At 42.4% G+C, this 24,157-nt stretch overlaps 1 protein-coding gene across 1 annotated transcript in view; it reads left to right on the top strand.

The window, feature by feature from the left end:
- LOC144600837 (protein CC2D2B-like) overlaps nucleotides 1-24,157 on the top strand; it is a 108,173-nt gene that overhangs the window by 50,346 nt on the left and 33,670 nt on the right. The window contains exons 11-15 of the mRNA XM_078412727.1: nucleotides 462-615; nucleotides 6,806-6,953; nucleotides 9,817-9,943; nucleotides 10,932-11,135; nucleotides 23,064-23,156. Coding sequence (XP_078268853.1) covers nucleotides 462-615; nucleotides 6,806-6,953; nucleotides 9,817-9,943; nucleotides 10,932-11,135; nucleotides 23,064-23,156 — 726 coding nt within the window. The remainder of the gene's footprint in view (nucleotides 1-461; nucleotides 616-6,805; nucleotides 6,954-9,816; nucleotides 9,944-10,931; nucleotides 11,136-23,063; nucleotides 23,157-24,157) is intronic.

Raw genomic sequence — 24,157 nt, 5'->3', positions numbered from 1 at the left:
TTACATATATTTTGGACTTATCCTATCCTATATGGACTAGAAATTTGTCCTTACCCTACATCCCTTTGACCGCATGCGTTAGACATGCAATTTAGTAACTTAGAAACATAGAAACAAAGAAAATAGGTGCAGGAGGAGGCCATTCGGCCCTTCGAGCCAACACCGCCATTCATTGTGATCGTGGCTGATCATCCACAATCATTAACCCATGCCTGCCTTCTCCCCATAATTCCTTGATTCCGCTAGCCCCTAGAGTTCTATCTAACTCTCTTTTAAATTCATCCAGTGAATTGGCCTCTACTGCCTTCAGTGGCAGAGAATTCCACAAATTTACAACTGCTCTGAAACTGATTTCTTGTCTGAATTGTGGACAATATCAAGGGGTATTGATTTAGATGATCAATAAACAACAACAAAAATCATACCACCTGCTAACAATCTTATGTCATTCTATTTGATAGATTTATGAATTAATAAACACAAGGATGAACATGTTGGCAAAACTATACATACCTGTTCCTGAAGTAACCATGATTACCAGCACAGTTGCTTTGGAAGAGATAGAATTCAGTAGTGATGAGATAGTTGTAACTGACCATGATGGAGTTGGAAGCAGTAAGTATAACTACAAGTATTGAAATACCGAAAATATAAACTTTAAAACACTGTGGCTTTTTTAAGGATTCTTCAAATCCTAGCCTAGAAATATGGGAACCTCAATGCTGGAAACAGATTGCCCATTCTTGCAAAACCTAGTGCAGACTGCAGACAATATTATCACTGAAACCAGCTTCGACTACTCTGTGTTGGTGTTCATACACAGTGTAAACCTTCTCCCTTTCCACCTGTCCATTGCAGCTTACCAGTATATCTTTCTCTAAGTTTTCTTCAGAAGACATCTCAACAATTTGCCTCAATCACATTGTGCAGTAGTGTGTTCCACATTCTAAACACTGAGTAAAACACAATTCTTATTTCTTGTTGAATTTACAATAATTGTACTGTTATCAAACTCCTCAATTTGGAGTTTCCATAAGGGGAACATTCCTTCCACCTCAAGCCTTTCATGTTTAAAGGTCTAGTAAGTCTTTCCCAAGTCTCCCCTCTTTCACTAAATAAAGTACCTACCTGGTTTTTCTCCATAATTTGCTTCAATATCTCAATTCTTGTGCATATTGTAATTTTGAAAATTATTTTTATCACTGTCACCAGGGCATATATGCCGATTTTTCAATGTTCCAAAACTGTATAAATGCAGTGTGGCAAAACTCCCAGGGCTTAGTTAGCTTAGGAAGCCTCTTAAATGCCACTATTATATCTGCCTCAACTACAACCCTTGGCAGTGCATTCCAGGCACCCACAACCCTCTGTGTAAAATCTCGACCCGCACATCTTTAAACTTTGTCTCTCTCACTTTACCACTATGCCCTCCAATCTTTGATATTTCCACTCTAGGAAAAATGTTCTGACTGTCTATTCTATCTGTGCCTCTCATCATTTTACAAACCTCCATCAAGTTTTCTCTCAAATTTTAGCATTCCAGTGAAAACACTGGATGGACTTGTCTCACCATCCCCCCCCCCCCCCATGATTCTATCTGTACTTCATGCTGCCTCAAGAAAGAAGCCAACCTTACCAAGGACACCTGACACCCCTGCAGTCATTCTCTTTCTCCTCTCCTGTTGGGCAGAAAGTACAAAGCACTTATCACCAGATTCAAGAATAGCTTCATCCCTACTGTTATCAGAATCTTGAACGGGCCGTTCTTATGTTAAGGATGAATGCCAAACTTCCAATCTGCCTTGTTACTGACCTTGCACAAATTTAACTGCAATTTCTGTGTAGTTGTAACATTTTATTCTGCACTCTATTTATTTTCACTTTTGCACGACTATGATTTGCCTTGGTAACATGCAGCACAAAGTTTTTCACTGTATCTTGGTACATGTGACAATAGAAAAGCCCATACGAACACCAGTACAGTTAATGTGTTTCTAGAGATTGTAAATGTAGTTGTACAATCTGGTTTACAGCAGATACACAGTCTGTTGTTTGATCAGTTCCAGGGGAATTCCTTTGGCAGTTTGAACCCTGAGGGTACTGCTGTCCCTCAGAAAATTAGTATCTCTCCTCCTACACTGATTCTCATTTCTGTCTTCCGCCAATTATTCCAGATTGCAATCATGACAAGACGCAGCAGTAAAGCAGTCCCTGTTATGTTACTCTTACCATGAGTGACAATAGGAGCTTTCCATGAACTTAGCAGCAGGTACAGGTGGTGACACAGCATCATACTAATAGTGTCATAAAGAAGGAGAAAGAAGAAAGATGTTCACCTAAAAATCGCGGCAATGTCGTAGCATCATTCATGGTTTTATTTGATTTGTGAATTAAACTAATTTTTTTAGTCATTCTTTTGTGATGAAAAGAATCACTCATACCGTACAAAGTATTACAATTTAATGCAAAATCAGAGACGTGGTACAGTATCTTACAACATCTTCACCCAATACACAAACATTCTCTTATTAGAACAGAGCCAATAAAGTTGAGATGAACTTATGATCACTGTATGCCTCGTAGCTCTTATGCTTTATAACTTGAAGCTCAAATCCAGTGGTGCATAAATGGAATGTGCGCAGCTTCAGAAAAAATAGCATCCTGGAGCTGCCCAACATTGAACAAGCCCTTCAGCCCAACTTATCCATACCTTGTAGCTCTTCCTCCAGCAAGACCTGATGGAGAACTGTGGGAACAGTAAGGCTGCCTGGCCTTAATTCTGTATGGCTGGCATGGCAACCTTTTATTCTCTCATTTCATCCGAGGGGTCTTGGATGTTTTGGTTTATGAGTACAAGGGCACTACACAATCCTAGATCTTGTTACTCATTGCAATGGGACAAATTCCCATTTACTCTTTATGTTTTTATTATACATTCTCTTATTCATACAAAAATGACCCCTTTACAACTTGAAGCTTAAATCCAGTGGTGCATACATGGAATGAATATGTAGCTTCAAAAAAATAGCAGCAGAGAGCTGAACAACATGTCGACACCGATCAAGTTGCATAACCAAGCTTGTCTGTGCCTGGCCCATTATCCTCCAAACATTTCCTATCCACTTACCTGTCCACGTTTCTTATAAATGTAATTATACCTCTCTCCATCCAGGTAATTCCATACAGGCACCACCCACTGTGCGAAAAGGTTGCCCTTTGGGTCTATTTTAAATTTCCGCTCTTAACTTAAACCTATCCCCAACCATTGTAAAAGATTGGTATTCACCTTACCTTTTTCCCGTCGTGCTTTTTTTTTTACATCTGTATACTCAACCCTCAGCCCCCTGTGATTCAAAATAAAGGACCCAGCCCTTCCAATCTCTCCTTATAACTCAAACCATGTAAATATTTTTTGCATATTTTCTAGTTTAGTGGCATCCTTCCCATAGGTAGGGCCACCAGAATTACACATTTCTCCAAATGTGGTCCTACCAACATATTTTACAACTGTAACATAATGTTCCAAATCCTCAACTCAGCACCTTGCCCGATGATTTTACCCATTGTCTCTGCCTGTTCCTGTCCCACCGAATATATTTACACCTACCTCGACTCCATCTTATCCCCCCTGGTCAAATCCTTCCCCACCTACGTCCAAGACACCTCACATGCTCTCCATCTCCTCGATAACTTCCGGTTTCCAGGTCCCCACTCCCTCATCTTTACCATGGATGTCCAGTCACTCTACACTTCCATCCCCCACAAGGATGGTCTTGAAGCCCTCCGTTTCTTCCTCGACCGTAGAACCAGCCAATCCCCATCTACTAACACTCTCCTCCACCTGGCAGAGCTGGTTCTTACCCTTAACAACTTCTCCTTTGACTCCTCCCACTTCCTCCAAACCAGAGACGTAGCTATGGGCACTCGCATGGGCCCTAGCTATGCCTGCCTCTTTGTCGGGTACGTCGAACAATCCCTGTTCCGGACGTACACTGGCCCCATCCCCGAACTCTACCTCCGCTACATCGATGACTGCATTGGTGCTACCTCTTGTACCCATATAGAACTCGCTGACTTCATACACTTCACTTCCAATTTCCATCCTGCTCTTAAATATACTTGGACTATCTCCGACATCTCCCTCCTGTTTCTGGACCTCATCATCTCCATCACAGGAGACAGTGACTGACATCTACTATAAACCCACTGACTCGCACAGCTATCTGAACCACACTTCTTCCCACCCTGTCTCCTGCAAAAAGTCTATCCCCTACTCCCAATTCCTCCGTCTACGCAACATCTGCGCCTGGGATGAGGTGTTTCTTGGGCGTCCTCATTCTTCAGGAAACGGGGCTTCCCCTCTTCCATTATAGATGAGGCTCTCACTAGGGCCTCTTCTACATCCCGCAGCTCTGCTCTTGCTCCCCCTCCCCCCACTCGTAACAAGGACAGAATCCCCCTCATTCTCACCTACCACCCCATCAGCCAGCGTATTCAACAAATCATCCTCCAACATTTCCGTCACCTACAACGGGACCCCACTACTGGCCACATCTTCCCATCTCCTCCCCTTTCTGTGTTCCGCAGAGACCGTTCCCACCGTAACTCCCTGGTCCACTTGTCCCTTCCTACCCAAACCACCCCATCCCCGGGCACTTTCTCCTGCAACCGCAGGAGATGCAACACCTGTCCCTTTACCTCCCCCCTCAACTCCATCCAAGGACCCAAACAGTCTTTTCAGGTGAGACAGAGGTTCACCTGCACCTCCTCCAACCTCATCTATTGTATCCGCTGCTCTAGATGTCAACTTCTTTACATCAGCGAAACCAAACGCAGGCTCGGCAATCGTTTCGCTCAACACATTCGCTCAGTCCGCCTTAACCAACCTGATCTCCCGGTGGCTGAGCACTTCAACTCCCCCTCCCAATCCCAGTCTGACCTTTCTGTCATGGGCCTCCTCCAGTGCCATAGTGAGGCCCACTGGAAATTGGAGGAACAGCACCTCATATTTCGCTTGGGCAGCTTGAAGCCCAACGGTATGAACATTGACTTCTCCAACTTTAGATAGTTCCTCTGTCCCTCTCTTCCCCTCCCCCTTCCCAGTTCTCCCTCTATCTTCCTGTCTCCACCTATATCCTTCCTTTGTCCTGCCCCCCCTGACATCAGTCTGAAGAAGGGTCTCGACTCGAAACGTCGCCCATTCCTTCTCTCCTGAGATGCTGCCTGACCTGCTGAATTACTCCAGCATTTTGTGAAATAAATACCTTCGATTTGTACCAGCATCTGCAGTTATTTTCTTACATTATCTTGCCCGATGATGATAAGTGTGGTAAAACCTTCTTTACCTGTCTTCTGTGTTGTCAACATCATGGGATAAGGTTTTCCTGTACTACCACTCTCCCAGGGCATTACCATTAACTGTGCAAGTCCTGCTTTGGTTTGTCGAATCAAAATGCAACACCTTATATTTATCCGCATTAAACGTCATCTGCCAAGTTAATCAAGATTCCAATGTATTTGTAGATAAACTTCGCTGTCCACTATACAACTAATTTTAGTGTCATCCGCAAACCTAATCCCAATACCTACATTCACATCCAAATTGTTAATATAGATAACAACAGTGGACCCAGCACCAAACCCCGTGACACGCTACTCATTACAGGTATGCAGTCTGAAAGCAACCCTCCACCATCACCTTCAGCTTCCTACCTTCAAGCCACTTTTCTGACCAGCTTTTTTGTTAAGTCATCTGTTGTGACATTACTCATTCTAGTCAACAAACACTGTCAGTTCATCATTCAGATGATAGGTTCCCTCTTCAGGGCTATTGCTGAGTCCATGATGTTCAATAAGAGAGAAAGACTTCAATTTCTTTCAAGTGGTTTCCTTCCAGAGGAAGGTTATTCAGATGCCAAAGAGAAAATCACTTGAAACTACCATCAGTTGCATGTCAAAAGTAATAGAATATGCAAACAGACAAGAATAAGACACACAAAAGTTTGGGATGTGGGAGGAGACTGGAATAGCTGGGGGAAACCCACACGGTCACAGGGAGATAGTGTGAACTCCACACGGACAGCATCCTAGATCACAATTGTATCCAGGCCTCTCGTACTGTGAGCCACTCTACCAGCTGCACCACTGGGCCTCGTTGACGTGTCAAAAATAAAGGAAAAAAGAAATTAAATGTGAAGTTGGAGGGAGAAAGTTGATCTTACTGTAAACCCTCAATTACAAGGATATCAAGACAGGAAAACTCTAAACTGCACCTCATTGAAGACCAATGTTTTTGGAAACTCAAAATCCTATAAATAAAATGTCTGGTGCAGTCAAAGATTCATTTAAGTGTTGTTTTCCTGGAAGCTGTTAAGGTGACACTACATATATTTCTTCATCTGAGTTTTTCTATGTTTGTGCTGTGGCTGTCATGACATATTGCAATTTGCAGCATGCGTTTATATTAGGATTGTCATGGAGGTTCTCAACGTGAATTCATCTCTTATATATCGATCAATATGTACATTGAGGGCTTGTAAGGATTGTAGAAAGCACAACATGAAAATAGGCACAGCACAACTGATTTCTACACGAGTACCAGGTTCTACGAGTTTTGTTCCTCCAGATCCATTTTTTCTTAAATTTTATGCATGAAGATGACCATGTTCATCATCAAGGGCATTAGAGGGATTTCAAGATCTGATATCTGAGGAATTATCTGTCATGGCTATGATAAATGGAATATGTGTAAGCCAAAGGTTTAATATTTTGCCCATCTAACAATTGACTTATTTTCTATGGATAGATACACCGTTTGTGATAGATGAGGGGAAATCTGGAGAGCGTTTGTTGTTGACATCTGGAAGATTACTATATGCCGTATCATGGGGAATAGATGAGAATGGCACTTCCCTTGCTCCACCAGCACCAAAGCCAAAAACCTATAAAGAAAGGTAAAGAGTTGTGGACCAGATAAAGAATTAATGGTTTTAATTTAAATGAAGACCACTATTTAAATTTAATGGTATTTTGGGAATGTTATTGCCTCTATTAGTTTCTAATTCTTTTTCACTTTGTTTTCCAATAAAAACAACCCATTGATGGATCAATTGTTCGTTTTAAACGAATGAATGCCAATTATTCAATTTTTTAAAGATTCTTGTAGTCCTTTTTGAGAACCATTTTCTTCAATTAATTTATTTTGTATCTTTACTGATAAATACCAATAAAGGAAATAGTTTTGTTAGATTGCAGTTGGTATTAATTTGTAATAATTATGATATGGTGCACAAGTTTTAGAAATGAGTGAATTAAATAATAACAAAGATAATCAAGCAGAAGTCTTACAGGCTTACCCAAACATCTGTTAATATGGCAGCTTTGTTAGCTAAATACCTGGGGAATTCACAGGAGTGCTGATAAACAAAAAATGACTCTGAACCAGACAAACATAATAGGATAATGAAAAGATGTGGAAAATGTGAAATATAATCCAAAATCGCTGGACATGGTGAACAGTCAGGCACCATCTGAAGGGAGAGAGATAGGTAGTTGGCATGTCATTTTTCATCAGAATGGGGAAAAGGAACATGTATTAGAAATCATTATGTATTAAGTTGAAGGGAAGGTTGAGAGAATAAAGGGAATGTCTGTTTATAGGCTGGTGACTGACAGATCAAATGTCTTGTGGAGGAGGAACTGGCTGACGGAGTTATTTACAGCTGGTCCTATCAACCGGAAATACAATAAAGGAATTGAATTACATTAAAGGAGTCAGAATAAGAAAGGAAATCTGGAACTGTGAGGTTCAAAGCAAGGCAATTCTGGCAGCCTTAAATAAAAGAGAAACCTGGGAAGATGGACACAAAATATAGGAGTAACTCAGCAGGTCAGGCAGCATATCTGGAGCATAAGGACTAGGTGACATTTTGGGCTGAGATCCTTCTTCAGACTGAGAGTCAGTGGAGAGGGAAATGAAGAAACGGACCCAGACCCTATTCTTCTAGTTTTACTGTCATCCTGCTTAGTTTCACTGTTTGCACTCCCTCGTTATCATCTCTTCCACAGCCGACAATGAACCATTGTGGGCTCCACCTTTCCGTGATCATCCTTGCTGGCCTTGATTTGTTCTTTTCATACCTTTCATTCTTTTGTTCTTTGTACATTTTCATACCTCTAGTTTCCCTTTCCCCTGACTCTTAGTCTGAAGAAGGGTCTCGACCCGAAACGTCACCTATTCCTTTTTTCCAGAGATGCTGCCTGCCTGCTGAGTTACTCCAGCATATTGTGTCCATCTTCGGAGTAAACCAGCATCTGTAGTTCCTTCCTACACACAGAATCCTGGGGAAACAGGCATATCAGGAGCATTTGTGAAAAGAGAGATCTGGACAACATTACAGGCTTTATTGGAAAAGTGCAGGAAACAAAGAATGAGAGGTTGGAGCAGTAGAATTAAAGTGAAAGGCAGCTGGACGCTCAAAGTTATCACTGCAAACTGAACCCAGATATTCTACAGAGCATCAACCCTACTTAAGTTTAGTTTCTCCAAGGTGGAGGAAGGCACATGATGAACATCAAATGTAATGTGCCAAATTGGAAGAAGAACAGGCTGGTTGATCTTGGAGGTGAGTTTTGGTCCTTGAATTGTAGGAATCAAAGAGGTAAAAAGTTAGATGTTGAACCCTTCAGATGAAAAGTCAGATTCATGAGAATATGAGAAGATCATGGGGGTCGTAGAAATGGATGAGTATACAAGGAAACCATGGAAGCAACAATCCCTTTGGAATTTTGAAAAAGAACAGGAGGGAAGAGGGAATAACACTTATATATGGAGACTGATTGACTGAATGTGAAGACTATTGAGGTGGACAAGGTGAATCCTATCATGGCTCTGACTGGATGGAGAGGAAGTAAGAGCAAAAAGTGGGAAATGGAACAGTCTTGAGAATCCTGGAAGGGAATTCATTGATGAGAGAAAAAAAGAAAATCTCATAAACCTTGGTGTGGAAGGTATTATCATCGGAACAGATACAATGTAGTCAAAGAAATCGGATGAGCAGAATAAATGGCCTACAGAAAGTTGAGTGGGAGGAGATATTGTACAGAAAATATTGGGCTATATCTGACCACCAACTCTGATGTTTGATTCAGCAGTGTTGAATCTCAGTAAACGGAGCTGAGGGTGGCATCCACTTTAACTCCAGCACTGTGAGCACAGCCCTATTTCATCTGAGTGGAGTCACTGTGGAGAAATGAAGGGTTTGTTTTTGTGTTTTATTTTGTCTTTTACTCGATTTATGTCAGTAACATGCATTTTTAAAGACTTTGGAAAAAATTTAAAATACTTTAGTTCATTTTAATTGCTTACATTTATTTCAACTGTTTTTGAATATCTCACATTAAAACTGTCAATAATTAACAGCAACTTTTAGTCCGCAGTATACAAGTTGTCAATACAATATTTATGTTTTGTTGTCATTTAAATGTTTCCTTCGGTGTGCTGGATTTATCAAAAAACATTCAATATACCACAAACTGTAATCATGAGAGCCAGAGTCAGAAGAATATAGGAAATTCGCAAATAAATTTGACATATGGATCCTGAATTGTTTTATGAATCTTGCACCCTTTACTTGATTTACAACATGGCTTTACCAAAAATTCCTTGAATGCAGCTCCAAATTTTTTAAATCAAATTTTGCTGGAGCCAATTCTCAGAGGAAACTTTCATATTGTAAAAATTGGTTTTGCGAGTGGAATAACGTGTGCAATGAAACAAATGTGACAAATTAGCTTTTCTTTTCCATTTAATTTTAGCATGGATGCTATTGCCTCAATTGGAATGTCTCGGATAAATGATTTACAGAAACTTGCCAAGTGGGCAAAAAAAGCCAGAATTGATCCCAATGATCCCCAGAATTTAAACTTGATGCATGTAATTAAGGTTAGTGTAAAATGAGAATATGTTGGTTGATGAAGCAGAATAACTATATATATATATATTTACAAAACATATTATCCATGATTGCCTAGAAATTCCAGTGCACTTTGAAGGGAGTGCAGAATTGCATTAACACAGAGGAACTGAAGTCTTTTTGGCTGATGTCTCGCTGCTTTGACGCCACTTATAATGGAGATCTAAGGCCGAGAATACGCATTAACAGTCATTTCATATACTTGCACTTGAAATTGTGCCCATCCTCCCATATTTCTGCAACCTGGTTCAAGAAGCTGATCCAAGCTTGGTTGTGCATGTGGTCCGTGATGCTTGGGTAGTAGAGCTGCTACTCACACTCCAGCAACCCAGATTCAATCCTGATCTCCTGGTACTGTTGGCATTGTTTGCATGTCATAGCACAGAAAGATGCCCAAACACCGATTACACATTTACATTTATCCCATTTGTAATTCTTCCCAACAACTCCCTCCAAACCACTTGTGATCACGTACATGGGATTCCTCCTACGTCCCAAAGGTGTGTGGAATGGTTCGTTAATTGGCCAATGTAAATTGCCCCGACTATGTAAGTGACTGGTAGAATCCAAGGGGAGTCGATGAGAAAATGGAGAGAATGAAAATTAGGATTAGTGTAAATGTGTACTTGATAGTCAGCATGAATAATAGGCTCAAGGGCATGTTTCCATCAGCACGACCTTCTCTGAACAACTTTATATTAGTACAATTGAAATGAATTGATTAGAAATGGTTGGAAGCATGATTTACGCTGTGGTAAGTTAATTTTAAGTATCATGATGTTGAAAAAAATAAGCATTCTGTGATTACATTTCTAGGGAATTAGGGAATTAAGATTTCTTTGAAATATTAAAAGAAATATTATCTAAACCTGCATCACATCTATCAGGTAACATAACTTATCTATCAAACAAGATTAGATTCTAAGGTGTAATTTGTACTTCTGCTCTTTCTGACAGTATGCCACTGAGGAGGGTCAAAGTGTCCCAAAATACTTTAGATTACAGCAAATGCAAGATGAGTTTAACTTTATAACAGATGAAAAATTGGAGCTGTCTAGACGTTTTCGTCTACTGATGCATAGAAATTCTGGAGTTCCTGAATATTGTTGTTTTAAGCAAGTGCCGCCATATGAAAGAGAGATACCAGAGCATATTTTTGAGGTTAGCAACTGAATTATCTTTCAAAATATTAAAGTGCTACATTGGTAGAAAAATGGGTATAGCATAATGTAGTGGTACAAAATGTGAAGGATAATATGAGAAGTTAACTAAGCATGTTGCAACGAAAATAGCAGAAGCTCTGACCACCAAGTTTCAAGTATCTTCAAGCACATGCAGGGGATCTGAATGTAGCTTCAAGTACATAGAGAACAGAAGCAACAAGTACAGAAGCAACAATACAATACAATACAATACAATATCTTTATTGTCATTGGACAAGTACAATGAGATTAAGAATGCCACTTCCATATCGATGCTATAAAATAATAAATCACGGCGAAAACAAAAACAACAGAAAGGGAGGGGGAAAAAAAAGGAAACAAGGTAAAGTGCAAAAAAGGTTCATGCAGGGTCAGTTGTGCCAGATGACCCTGGGGGCAGAGACAGATCATCATGGCGGGCTCTCAGCAGGTCTGATTTAGATCTGCTGTAGCTCTAGGAATAAAGCTGTTTCTTAGTCTGGAGGTGCGGGCGTAGAAGGCCTTGTAAAGTCTGCCAGATGGAAGTAGTTCAAACAGACGGTGGCACGGATGTGTGGAGTCCTTGTAGATGCTGGTAGCTTTCCTGAGGCAACGTGCGTAGTAGATCCAGGGCTGGTAGCTGTATTCCAATGATCCTCTGCGCTCTGCAGACGATCCGCTGAAGAGCTCTCCTACCCTATCCGTGCAGCTGAGATACCACACATAGGTGCCATATGTCAGTATGCTTTCTGTGGTGCAGCAGTAGAAGGTCATCAGTAACTGTTGGGGCAGACCGGCCTTTTTCAACGTTCTCAGGAAAAACAGCCGTTGCTGTGCTTTCCTGACTAGCGCAGTGGTGTTAGTGGACCATGTGAGGTTCTCTGAAATGTGTGTGCCCAGAAACCTGAAGCTGGACACTCTCACCACTTCATCCCCGTTGATGAGGACTGGAGCATATTCCGCATTCTGTCATCTTCTAAAGTTGATAATTAGATCTTTGGTCTTAGTTGTGTTTAGGGACAGGTTGTTCTCTGAGCACCAGCTCGCCAGGTTCTGCACCTCCGCTCTGTAGGCTGATTCATCGCCGTTGGAGATCAGCCCGATCACCGTTGTGTCATCCGCAAATTTGACGATGGTGTTGGTGGCGAATGCAGGAACACAGTCATGTGTGAAGAGGGAGTAGAGGATGGGGCTCAATACACAACCCTGTGGTGTGCCAGTATTGAGAGTGGTAGTGGAGGACAGGTGGAGGCCCATTTTCACTGCCTGAGGGCGCTCCGTCAGGAAATTCAGGACCCAGTTGCATATTGATGAGCTGAGGCCTAGCTGGTGGAGTTTGGAGGTGAGCTTAGTGGGGATGACAGTTTTGAAGGCGGAGCTATAGTCTATAAATAGCATCCTCACATATGTGCCCTGTCTCTCCAGGTGAGTCAAGAAGGTATGAAGAGCCAGAGAGATGGCGTCCTCTGTGGATCTATTTGCTCTGTATGCGAACTGATGTGGGTCTAGTGAGGCAGGGGTGAAGGCTTTGATGTGGGAGAGGACCAACCTTTCAAAGCACTTCATTACTATCGGTGTCCAAAGAAATTTGATCCATGTACATAGAACTTAAAATGTCATGAAACTTTTCAGATATCATCAAAAATGTCGCTGCAAGTGTGATCTTTATGTGCAGAGGATCTGAAATACAAGGACATGAAGGTTATGTTACAGATATACAAACCCCAGTTCAAACTTGCATTGAGAACTATGAATAGTTCCACACATGACAACTTACTATTGGACCATAGGAGAATACTGCATTGATTTACCATTATAATATTCAAAGGATTAAATTCTAAGAATTGATTATACAAATGAGGGTTGCATTTCCTGAAACCTATAAAATTGAAGGGTGAGAATTAAAAATATTATGGAGAACTGACAGAATGGATGGAAAGTTCATGTTCATAAGTTATAGGAGCAGAATTAGGCCATTCAGCCCATCAAGTCTACTTCACCATTCAATCATAGCTGATCTTTCTTTCCCTCTCAACACCATTCTCCTGCCTTCTCCCCATAACCCCTGACACCCGTACTAATCACTCTCTGCCTTAAAAATATCCATTGACTTGGCCTCCACAGCCTTCTGTCACAGCATCAAATTCCATAGATTCATCACCCTCTGACTAAAGAAATTCCTCATCTTCTCCTTTCTAAAGGTATGTCCTTTTATTCTAAGGCTATGGACCTCTGGTCCTAGACTCTCTCACTAGTGGAAAAATCTTCTCCCCATCCACTCTATCCAGGTCTTTCCCTATTTAGGTATTTCGCTGTTTACATCCCTCCCAGTTCCAACAACAAGGACAGAGAGGAGGCACTCTGTGAACTGTACCGGGCCATCTCTGAGCAGCAGACAGCACACCCAGATGGTTTTCTCATCGTAGCTAGGGACTTCAATCATGCTAACCTAAAAAACTGTCATGCCTAAAATATACCAGCATGTTGATTTCCCAACACGAGAAAACAACACCTTGGACCTTGTTTACATGACCATCAAAGGAGCATACAAGGCTTCCCCCCTCCCCCACATCGGCCTCTCTGATCATCTCACCGTTCTGCTGAAACCGGCATACAGACCCCGGGTGAAAGTCACCAAACCGGTTTCAAAAGAGGTACGTGTGTGGTCAGAGGACAGCATAGCTGCACTCCAAAACTGCTTTGAGACTACAGACTGGGACATGTTCAAGCAGGCAGCAACATACAACAACACAACCAACATTCAGGAATACACAGAGACAGTTACAGGCTACATCACCAAATGCATTGATGATGTGACCCACACCAGAGCCATCACCATCCGGGCTAACCAGAAGCCATGGCTGATAGGGGAGGTCCATGGGCTGCTGAGGGTCCGCAACGTTGCCTTCAGAGAGGGCAATCCAGCCGGTCTCAGAGCAGCCAGGGCCAACCTTTCCAGTGGCATCAGGAAAGCCAAACAACACTACACCCGGCGCATCACAGCCCACTTCAGTGACAGCAGAGACACACGGAGCCTGTGGAAGGGTATTAGGACTATCACGGACTACAAACCCTTACCACAGACCTGTGACAGTGACACCTCTCTCCTGAACGACCTCAACGGCTTCTTCGCTCGCTTTGAAGCACAGAGCAACACACCTGCACAGAAAACAACCCCCCCCCCCCAACGACCAGGCTATTTGTCTGTCTCCAGGCAGTGTGAGGAGCACACTGTTAAGGATTAACACCCGAAAAGCTTCTGGACCTGACAACATTCCTGGTCGTGTGCTAAAAGACTGCGCAGCTGAGCTCACAGATGTCCTCACAGACATCTTCAACATCTCCCTGAGCCAGGCTGTTGTTCCCTCGTGCTTCAAAGAAACCACCATCATACCTGTGCCCAAGAAGTCTTCTCCATCCTGCTTCAACGACTACCGCCCTGTAGCGCTGACTTCAACCATCATGAAGTGCTTCGAGAGGCTGGTCATGAGGCAGATCAGATCCAACCTCCCCCCCTCCCTGGACCCGTTTCAGTTTGCATATCGAGTTAAGCGGTCCACTGAGGATGCCATCTCCTCTGCTCTACACCCAGCCCTCACCCACTTGGACACTAAAAACTCATATGTTACGATGCTGTTCATAGACTTTAGCTCAGCATTCAACACCATCATCCCCCAGCAGCTGGTTTGTAAACTAACAAATCTGGGCCTCAGCCCCCTTCTCTGCAACTGGCTGCTGGACTTCCTCACTGCCAGACCCCAGTCCGTACGGGTCGGCAGCAACACATTGGACACCATCACGCTGAGTACGGGGGCCCCACAAGGATGTGTGCTAAGCCCCCTGCTCTTCACCTTGCTGACCCACGACTGCACACCCACCCACAGCTCCAACCACTTCGTCAAGTTTGCGGACGACACAACCGTGGTGGGTCTCATCAGCAACAACGACGAGACCCACTACAGGAAAGAGGTGAACCAGCTGGCCGCGTGGTGCACAGACAACAATCTCTTCCTGAATGTGGAGAAAACAAAGGAGATTGTTGTCGACTTCAGGAGAACGCACACCCAACACCCCCACCCACTGACCATCAATGGTGCTGCTGTGGAGCAGGTGAGCAGCACCAAATTCCTGGGGGTGAACATCACCGAGGATCTCTCCTGGAGCAACAACACCACGTCCATCGCCAAGAAAGCCCAGCAGCGCCTCTACTTCCTCCGCAAGCTGAAGAGAGCGGGAGCCCCCACACCCATCATGTACACTTTTTACCGAGGCGCCATTGAGAGCATCCTCAGCAGCTGCATCACTGTGTGGTTTGGAAGCTGCACAGCCTCCAGCCGCAAGACCGTGCAGCGCATAGTGAACACTGCTGAGAGGATCACTGGCGCCTCACTCCCAACACTCCTGGTCCTTTACACCACCCGCTTCACCCGCAAAGCATTGAGCATTGTGGGTGACCCCTCCCACCCCTCCAACAGCCTCTTCACCCTCCTGCCTTCAGGGAGAAGGTTTCGCAGCCTGAGGTCGAGCACCACCCGACTAAAGAACAGTTTTTTCCACCAGGCTGTCAGGATGCTGAACTCTCTCCCCTCCCTCCCTCCTCTCTCCCCTGCCCCCATTGGACCTGGACTTTAACACCCCACACACACGCACATCCAGCACCAGACACTTTTTTTAACGCTGCTATGGACAGGCTTTGCACTACTGTTCATTATTTTTTATTGTAATATATTCATCTTCATCTTTTTTTCATTGAAGTGACTATATTTTATATTGATTGTTGTTTGCTGTGCCTTTTTAATTTTAACTTAATTTAATGCACTTTATTCCTCGGGATTGTGGGAAACGGTATTTCGATTTTCTGTCTGTGTAAACTAACTGGAAATTGACAATAAAGTTGACTTTGACTTTGACTTTGACTTTGACTTTGACTATTTGGTAAGTTTCAATGAAGCCCCCCCCCCCCCCCCTCATCCATCTAAACTCCAATGAGTACAGACCCAATGCCATCAAATGCTTATTATGTTAACCCAATCATTCCTGGGATCTTTCTTGTAAACCTCTTCTGGAACCTCTTTAATGCCAGCACATCCTTCCTCAAATATGGGGCCCAAAACTGCTCACTATACTCCAAATGCAGTCTGACCAGTGCCTTATAAAGCTTCAACATTACATCACTCTTTTTTCATATTCTAGTCGTCTCGAAATAAATGTATTTGCCTTCCTTACTTGCAAATTAACTTTTTGGGAATCCTGCACTAGCACTCCCAAGTTCCTTCACACCTCTAATTTCTGAATACTCTCGCCATGTAGAAAATAGTCTACGCCTTTATTCCTACTACCAAAATGCATGACTCCACACTTTGCTACACTTTATTCCTTCTGCCATTTCTTAGCCCACTCTCTCAACCTGACCAAGTCCTGCAGAGTCCCTGCTTTCTCTACACTACCTGCCCCTCCATCTATTTTTGTATAATCTGCAAATGTGGCCACAAAGCCTTCAATTCCCTCATCCAAATCATTGATATACAACGTGAACAGTAGCAGCGACCTCTGCGGAACACCACTAGTTACTGACAGCCAACGAGTAAAAACCCTTTATTGCCACTCTTTGCCTTCTGCCATCCAGTCAACCTGCCATCCATGTTAGTATTTCCCTTCTGAAAATCCAGGTAAACAACATCCACTGACTCTCCTTTGTCTATCCTGCTATTTAATTCCTCAAAGAATTCCAACAGGTTCATCAGGCAAGATCTCTCTTTCACAAACCATGCTGACTTTGGCCTATTTTAACATGAATTTCTAAGTACTCAGAAACCTCATCCTTTATAATGGACTCAAAAATCTTACCAACCACTGAAGTCAGGCTAACCGGCCTATAGTTTCCACTCTTCTACTTTGCTCCCTTGAACAGCGGAGTAATATTTGCAATTTTCCAATTGTCTGGAACCACTCCTGATTAGTGATTCTTGAAAGATCACTACTAACGCCTCCCCAATCTCTAAAGCCACCTATTTCAGAACCCTGGGGTGCAGTCCATCCAGTCCAGGTGACTTATCCACCTTCAGATCTTTCAATTTCCCAAGCATCTTCTCCTTAGTAATAGCCACTCCTCCAAATGGTTTAAGCTCCTTAATCAAATTTGGTGCATTACACAGCACCAAATCTAGAATTGCCTTTTTCCTGGTGGGTTCAACTACAAGCTGCTCTAAAAAACCATCTCGTAGGCACTCTACAAATTTCCTATCTTGTGGTCCATTACCAACCTGAATTTCCCAGTCTGCCTGGATATTGAAATCCCCCATGACTGCCTTTCTTACATATCGATTGTATCTCCTGATGCAAGTTGTACCCTATATCCTGGCTACTGTTTGGGGCCTGAAAGTAACTCCCATCAGCATCTTTTTACCCTTGCAGTTTCATGGCTCTACCACAAGGATCCTTCATCTTCTGATCCTATGTCACCCCTTGATAAGGACCACATTTCATTCTTACCAGCAGAGCTACCCCACCCCACTGCCCACCTGTCTGTCTTTTTGATAGGACGTGTAATCTTGGATAATCACCTCCCAGCTCCGATCCTCTTTCAGCCATGTCTCTCTAATGCCCACAATGTCGTACCTACCAATTTTTAACTGTGCTACAAGCTCAGACAAGAGAGCTTATTTCAAAGTCCTTGGTGTTCTGTGGCACTAAAAGCATCACATGATAGTGACTATAAGTTCTATCCTGCGTCAAAAAATATGGGTCCATGCGAGTTAAACATTGAGTCATACAGTAAGGAGAAAGTCCTTCTGACCCACCATGACCATTAAGCATCCACTTACACTATTCCTACATTAATCCCATTATTTTATTCCCATCACTTCTCCCAAGTTCCACCACTCACCTATTTCACTAGGGCTAATATACTGTGCCCACTTCACATGCTTTTGGGATGTGGGAGGAAACTGAAGCACCTTGAAACAAACCTAGTCACTTGAGCCAGGAGACACCACTTCTGTTAGCTCTGCCATTGTTCTAATCAAGTCAAATTTCAAAACTGGTGTCAAAAGCACAATTTGTACTATATTGTACACTGAGGGCCATCCACCATGGAGTCTGATGATTGTAGGTCTAGACGTATATTATATGGTCAAAAAATTGGAACGTGGCCTTTTGGAAGTGAAGGTAATAGTGGATGGTAGTAATTTGTAGCTAACTCAGAAAATGGCAATTTTTACTATTTAATGTCAGGCTGGTCGATATTGCTCACCAAATCTAGTAAGCCATATAGAAAATATGTAGGCACATTGAGGGAGGTCAAAGATTAGCCATGATATTATGCAGTAGAAAAGGTCTGCAGGTCTGATTAGTTCACTTCTGTTCATATGTTTCTATACTGAAGGATCTGGTAGTGCCAGTACATGATTCTCAAAAGGCTCGCAGGTTTAGCAACTAATTAGACTAACAAAATGTTATTAATCATAGTTGGGGAACTGAGTACAAAGTAGGGAGGTTATGCTTTAGCTTTGTGGAATATTGATAGGACGTAATCTGGAGCCTTTGCTCTCCTTATTTCAGAAAGAATGTTTACTATGTTGGAAGTTGATCAAGAAAGTTTACTTGGTTAATTCCTGGAATGGCTTAGAGGAAACTTGGCTTTTATGTTTTAGAGTTAGGGGCCTGCCCCACGTAGGCGATTTTTTAGGTGACTGCCGGTGACTGTCATAGTCGTAGCAGGTCACCGAAAAACCGGTGACTGGACCCCTCCTACGAAAAACGTCTACGACAAGCTACAATAACCTACCACCTGTCAAGCTACGGCAAGCCACTGACAACCAGCGACCCAATCATCGCGACTTAGGACTTCCACCTACAACCACGCCTACGACAACCTACAACCACACAGGCGACAACCTACGACAACTGAAGTCAAACTACGTCCCTGCGACAAGCTACGACAAGCTTACGACCCTGTCGGCAACAACTGAAGTCAATTCAGTAAACATTTTCACCTCCGGTTTTGACGCCGGAACCTGTCGCCGGTTACCGTAGGTAGTCGCCAATTGAATTCACCGAAGTCAGCACCAGCGACAACCTACGTCATCTGGCGACAACCTGGCGACAACCGACGACAGTGCCTACGTCAGGAGACATCAAGCTACGGTCATTAGCATCAAACTAAAAGTCGCCGAAAATGTTTAAACATTTCAAAATCCAGTGGCGACCAGAAAAACGATACGACTCTTTGGAGACTACACACGACCATACAGGCGACACCCCGGCGACCGTGTGGTGACAGCCTAGTCGTCTGTAGTCGCCTAACAAATCGCCTGTGGGACAGGGGCTTTAGGAAGAGTGAGAAGGACTTAATTGAATTGTACGAGGCATCATGATAATAATCTTCCACAAGACTATCGATTCAGGGACTGTAACTGAGGACCAGAGGACTGGTAAATTGCAAATGTTTCATCCTGGTTCAAAAAACGGTAACAACAAATTAGTCAGTTTAATGTTGGTAATGGGGAAATTTGCAGAAACAATAATCATGGATAATATTAAAACACTTAAGTGACCAGGTTTGCTTCCAGATGCTTCAATTTAATCCCACATCCCAAAAGCATATGAATTGGCCACAGTCTCTTGGAAAAGTACAGCTTAATTAGCCACCACAGGTTTATTCACAGCTACACCAGTCAGGTAAATACCATGGAGATAATAACATTTCAGAGGCTGATCATAATTCAGGAAAGAGCAACTAGTTCTACTGGTACTCCATCAACCAACCCGAACATTAATACCCTTCATCACTGGCACACTGTGGCTGCAGTGTGTTCACTATACAAATGCATTGCAGTTGCTCACCCAAGCAAATCAGAAAGCATCATCCAATCCTGTGATCTCTATCACCAAGAAATGAAAGGCCATCAGGCACAATGAAACACCACCACTTACACGCTCTTCTCCACATCGAACAGCATACTGATTTAGAGGTATGCTCTTTTGGGAACACCATTACCAGAGGACAGTTCAAAAAAGTGCTTCCCATCGCCTTTTCAGGGTCAAAGATGGACACTAATTGCTGGTCTTCTCAATGATGTCAAGGCCTAAAAATAAACATAAAAGGAGAAAAATATGATGGTATATGTGCATACAAGTTGTGTCTGGATTAAGAACGCCTGACTTATATGCAGCCCACAACATACAGTTCATTCAGAAAGTATTCAGACCACTTTTTCCACATTTTATTATATTACAGCCTTATTTTAAAAATGGATTAAACTCATTTTTTAATCATCAATCTACACACAATACCCCATAATAAAAAAGTGAAAACAGGTATTTAGAAATTTTTGCAAAGTAATTAAAAAGAAATAACTGAAATATCACATTTAGATAAGTATTAAGACCCTTCACTCAGTACATAGTTGAGGCACCTTTGGCAGCGATTACAGCCTCAAGTCTTCTTGGGTATGACGCTACAAGCTTGGCACACCTGGATTTGGGTCATTTCTTCCATTCTTCTCTGCAGATCCTCTCAAGCTCTGTCAGGTTGGATGGGGAGCATTGATGCACAACTATATTCAGGTCCCTCCAGAGATGTTCGGTCGGGTTCAAGTCCGGGCTCTGGCTGGGCCACTCAAGGACGTTCACAGACTTGTCACAAAGTCACTCCTGCATTGTCTTGGCTGTGTGCTTAGGGTCGTTGTCCTGTTGGAAGGTGAACCTCCGCCCCAGTCTGAGGTCCAGAACACTCCGGAGCAGGTTTTCATCAAGGATCTCTCTGTACTTTGCTCCGTTCATTTTTCCCTTGATCCTGACTAGTCTCCCAGTTCCTGCCGCTGAAAAACATCCCCACAGCATGATGCTGCCACCACCATGCTTCACCGTAGGTATGGTATTGGCCAGGTGATGAGCGGTGCTGCTTAGCATTCAGGCCAAAGAGTTCAATCTTGGTTCCATCAGACCAGAGAATCTTGTTTCTCATGGTCTGAGAGCCCTTTAGGTGCCTTTTGGCAAACTCCAAGTGGGCTGCCATGTGCCTTTTACTGAGGAGTGGCTTCCGTCTGGCCACTCTACCATAAAGGCCTGATTGGTGGAGTGCTGCAGATATAGTTGCTCTTCTGGAAAGTTCTCCCATCTTCACTGAGGAACTCTGGAGCTCTGTCAGAGTGGCCAAGGCTCTTCTCCCCCGATTGCTCAGTTTGGCTGGGCGGCCAGCTCTTTGAAGAGTCCTAGTGGTTCCAAAGTTCTTCCATTTAAGAATGACGGAGGCCACTGTGCTCTTTGAGACCTGCAAAGCTGCAGAAATTGTTTTATATCCTTCCCCAGATCTGTGTCTCGACACAATCCTGTCTTGGAGGTCTATGGACAATTCCTTCATCTTCATGTCTTGGTTTTTGCTCTGACGTGCACTGTCAACTGTGGGACCTTATATAGACAGGTGTGTGCGCCTTTCCAAATCATGTCCAATCAATTTAGTTTACCACTGGTGGACTCCAATCAAGTTGTAGAAACATCTCACGGATGATCAATGGAAACAGGATGAACATAAGCTCAATTTTGAGTGTCATAGCAAAGGGTTTGAATACTTATGTAAATGTGATATTTCAGTTATTTATTTTTAATTACTTTGCAAAAATTTCTAAACACCTGTTTTAGCTATTTTATTATGGGGTATTGTGTGTAGATTAATGATAAAAAAAGAATTTAATCCATTTCAAAATAATTGTAACGTGGCAAAATGTGGAAAAAGTGAAGAGGTCTGAATACTTTTTGAATGCACTGTATGAACATGCGTTTGGGTCTGGCAGGGTGATATGCCAGATTTCCAATGATATGCTGGCTGCTGGTGAATATCTTGACACCAGCTGGAATTTTGCCACTTTGAACCCAGGAAGAATACATTCTAGTTAACACTTTGATGTACATTTTGCAAATCGAATCTAAAGATTCGCTATATGGACCTACGACAATGTCCTTTTCAAAACCATCAATAGCATTTAAAGCCTCGTTGCCAGTAAAATCTTTAAAAATAATATCTGTTTTAATATGAGATAGGTCTGGGCTAAATTTGTTAATATCAACTTTGTTATTAAGAATGGCAAACCGAGATTTAAAATGTTCTCTAGACTATCTATTCCTGTGGGAAAACCCACCACTGTAGGCATTTGGTGTGTGGCACATTGGTCCGCTGACGCATTTGCAACTTGTGATCTGTTTATAACCCGAATAGTTCCAGGAGCAGAATCCTGCTGTAACTTGGGAGGACCCGTAGCCCTTTGAAATTGGCAGGGAATATGAGAAAGTGGTTAAAAGGCCAAGTAGGATAGAAACATTAAGTGGAAGAGTAAAGAAGTCATGGTGAATCTTTATAACATACTAATTTGGCCACAACATGGGCAGCATGTCCATTTTAGGGAATGTGAAGATTTTGGAGAGGGTGCAGAAGTGATTTATTAAAATGATTCTAGGGATCGGCATAGAAATGTGGATAGACTGGAGAAACTGGAGCTGACCTGGACATAGAGGTAGTTGCTGAGGTTCATAATAGAGGTATATAAAATCGCCAAAGATATAGACAGATTTAGATAAAGAATAATTATTTTCATTGGCAGCAGGATCAAGAAGACGAGTCTTGAAATGAAAGTGATTTGTAAAAGAATGAAAAATGACATGAAGAGTAATCTTGCAATGTAGTGAGTTGTTCACATCTCTTTAGCATTGCCAGCAATATCCATAGAGGCAGATTTAATTGTAGTACTCAAATGTGAGCAGCATAAAGATCTGAATGGAAAGTATTAGCAGGGCTATGGTAAGAGGCCAAGGAGCATTTAGAGTTTGTTTACAATTATAAAATCTTCCAATATCATTTTATTACATTTTGCTTTTACCTTTATAAAGCAGTATGTTTTTCATCTTTCTTTAGGAATTTGAAATTCAAAAGGATGATATTTTTATAATAATGGGAGAAGATTCACTGACAGAACAGAGAATGATGGCACTTAAATATCTTGAGAAGGTAGCAAAGTGTGGTGAAAAACAATATAGATTAACAAAGTAACAAAACACATTTGGAACATCTGTTGTTTTTTGATCTTGACAACTCAGTTAGTGAATGCCAATGTCCCTTTAATGTATGTTTCCTGCATGAAAATATGACAACCATCTGCTTGGGGCTGGGATTGTTGATAGGACTCATCCTCAACTTATCCTTAGTTCCTTTTGCTTTCTTCGCCTGGCAACAATTAAAAGAGAAACATTCTCTTCTTCCAAACACACGGTCTGCATTGCTAAGGTTTCACATTAATCTCGATGGTTGAGTATTTTGATTTATTTGGTGTTCTAGGCCTCACTAAGACTGGGTTAAAACATCAGGAACTGTCAATGTGTGAAGTCTCTGTACCAACTTTCCAAAACATATTTACTTACCATGGAATTTGTAGGAGTTGGTGTGCTCTTGGTAAGTGTTATTAAAAACATTGCCTGATGCTTGACTCTGCATTCACACTTCCTGAATGGCTCTATCAGCTCCTCCTCTGAGGTTTTGCTGAATCAAGCATCTGAATCAAACCCTCTCGAGGAAAGCTTTTGTTGATCCCGACTGCCTAAATCTGATGTGTGCCTCCTTATTCCTGACCAGAGCCCACACACGCGCACACACAAACAACACAGGTCCCATCACTCATCCCTGCGAACACCACTGGTCACAGATCAGTAGCCAGAATCACACTTCTCCACCTCTACCCTCTTCTATTGCCAAACCAAATTTGAATCCAATCTAGATTCCTTGAAACCTATGTGCATTAATCTTCTGGATCAGCCTACCATGAGGAACTTGATAGAATGCTGACTATCTCTAAAAGTCCATGCTTTATCATGTGTCAGTAAAACCTATCGCTAAGAATCTACTCCAATAATTTCCCTGCAAATGATATATGCTCTCCAGGCTATAATTTGCTGGATTATCACTATTGTCCTTCAAAAAAAAAGTAAAACATTGATTATCCTTCAGTCCTCTGG

This window comes from Rhinoraja longicauda, chromosome 16 (assembly GCF_053455715.1).
Source record: "Rhinoraja longicauda isolate Sanriku21f chromosome 16, sRhiLon1.1, whole genome shotgun sequence".
NCBI lineage: Eukaryota > Metazoa > Chordata > Chondrichthyes > Rajiformes > Arhynchobatidae > Rhinoraja > Rhinoraja longicauda.
The sequence above is the reverse complement of the archived record's forward strand: the minus strand, read 5'-3'. Positions and strand labels throughout refer to the sequence as shown.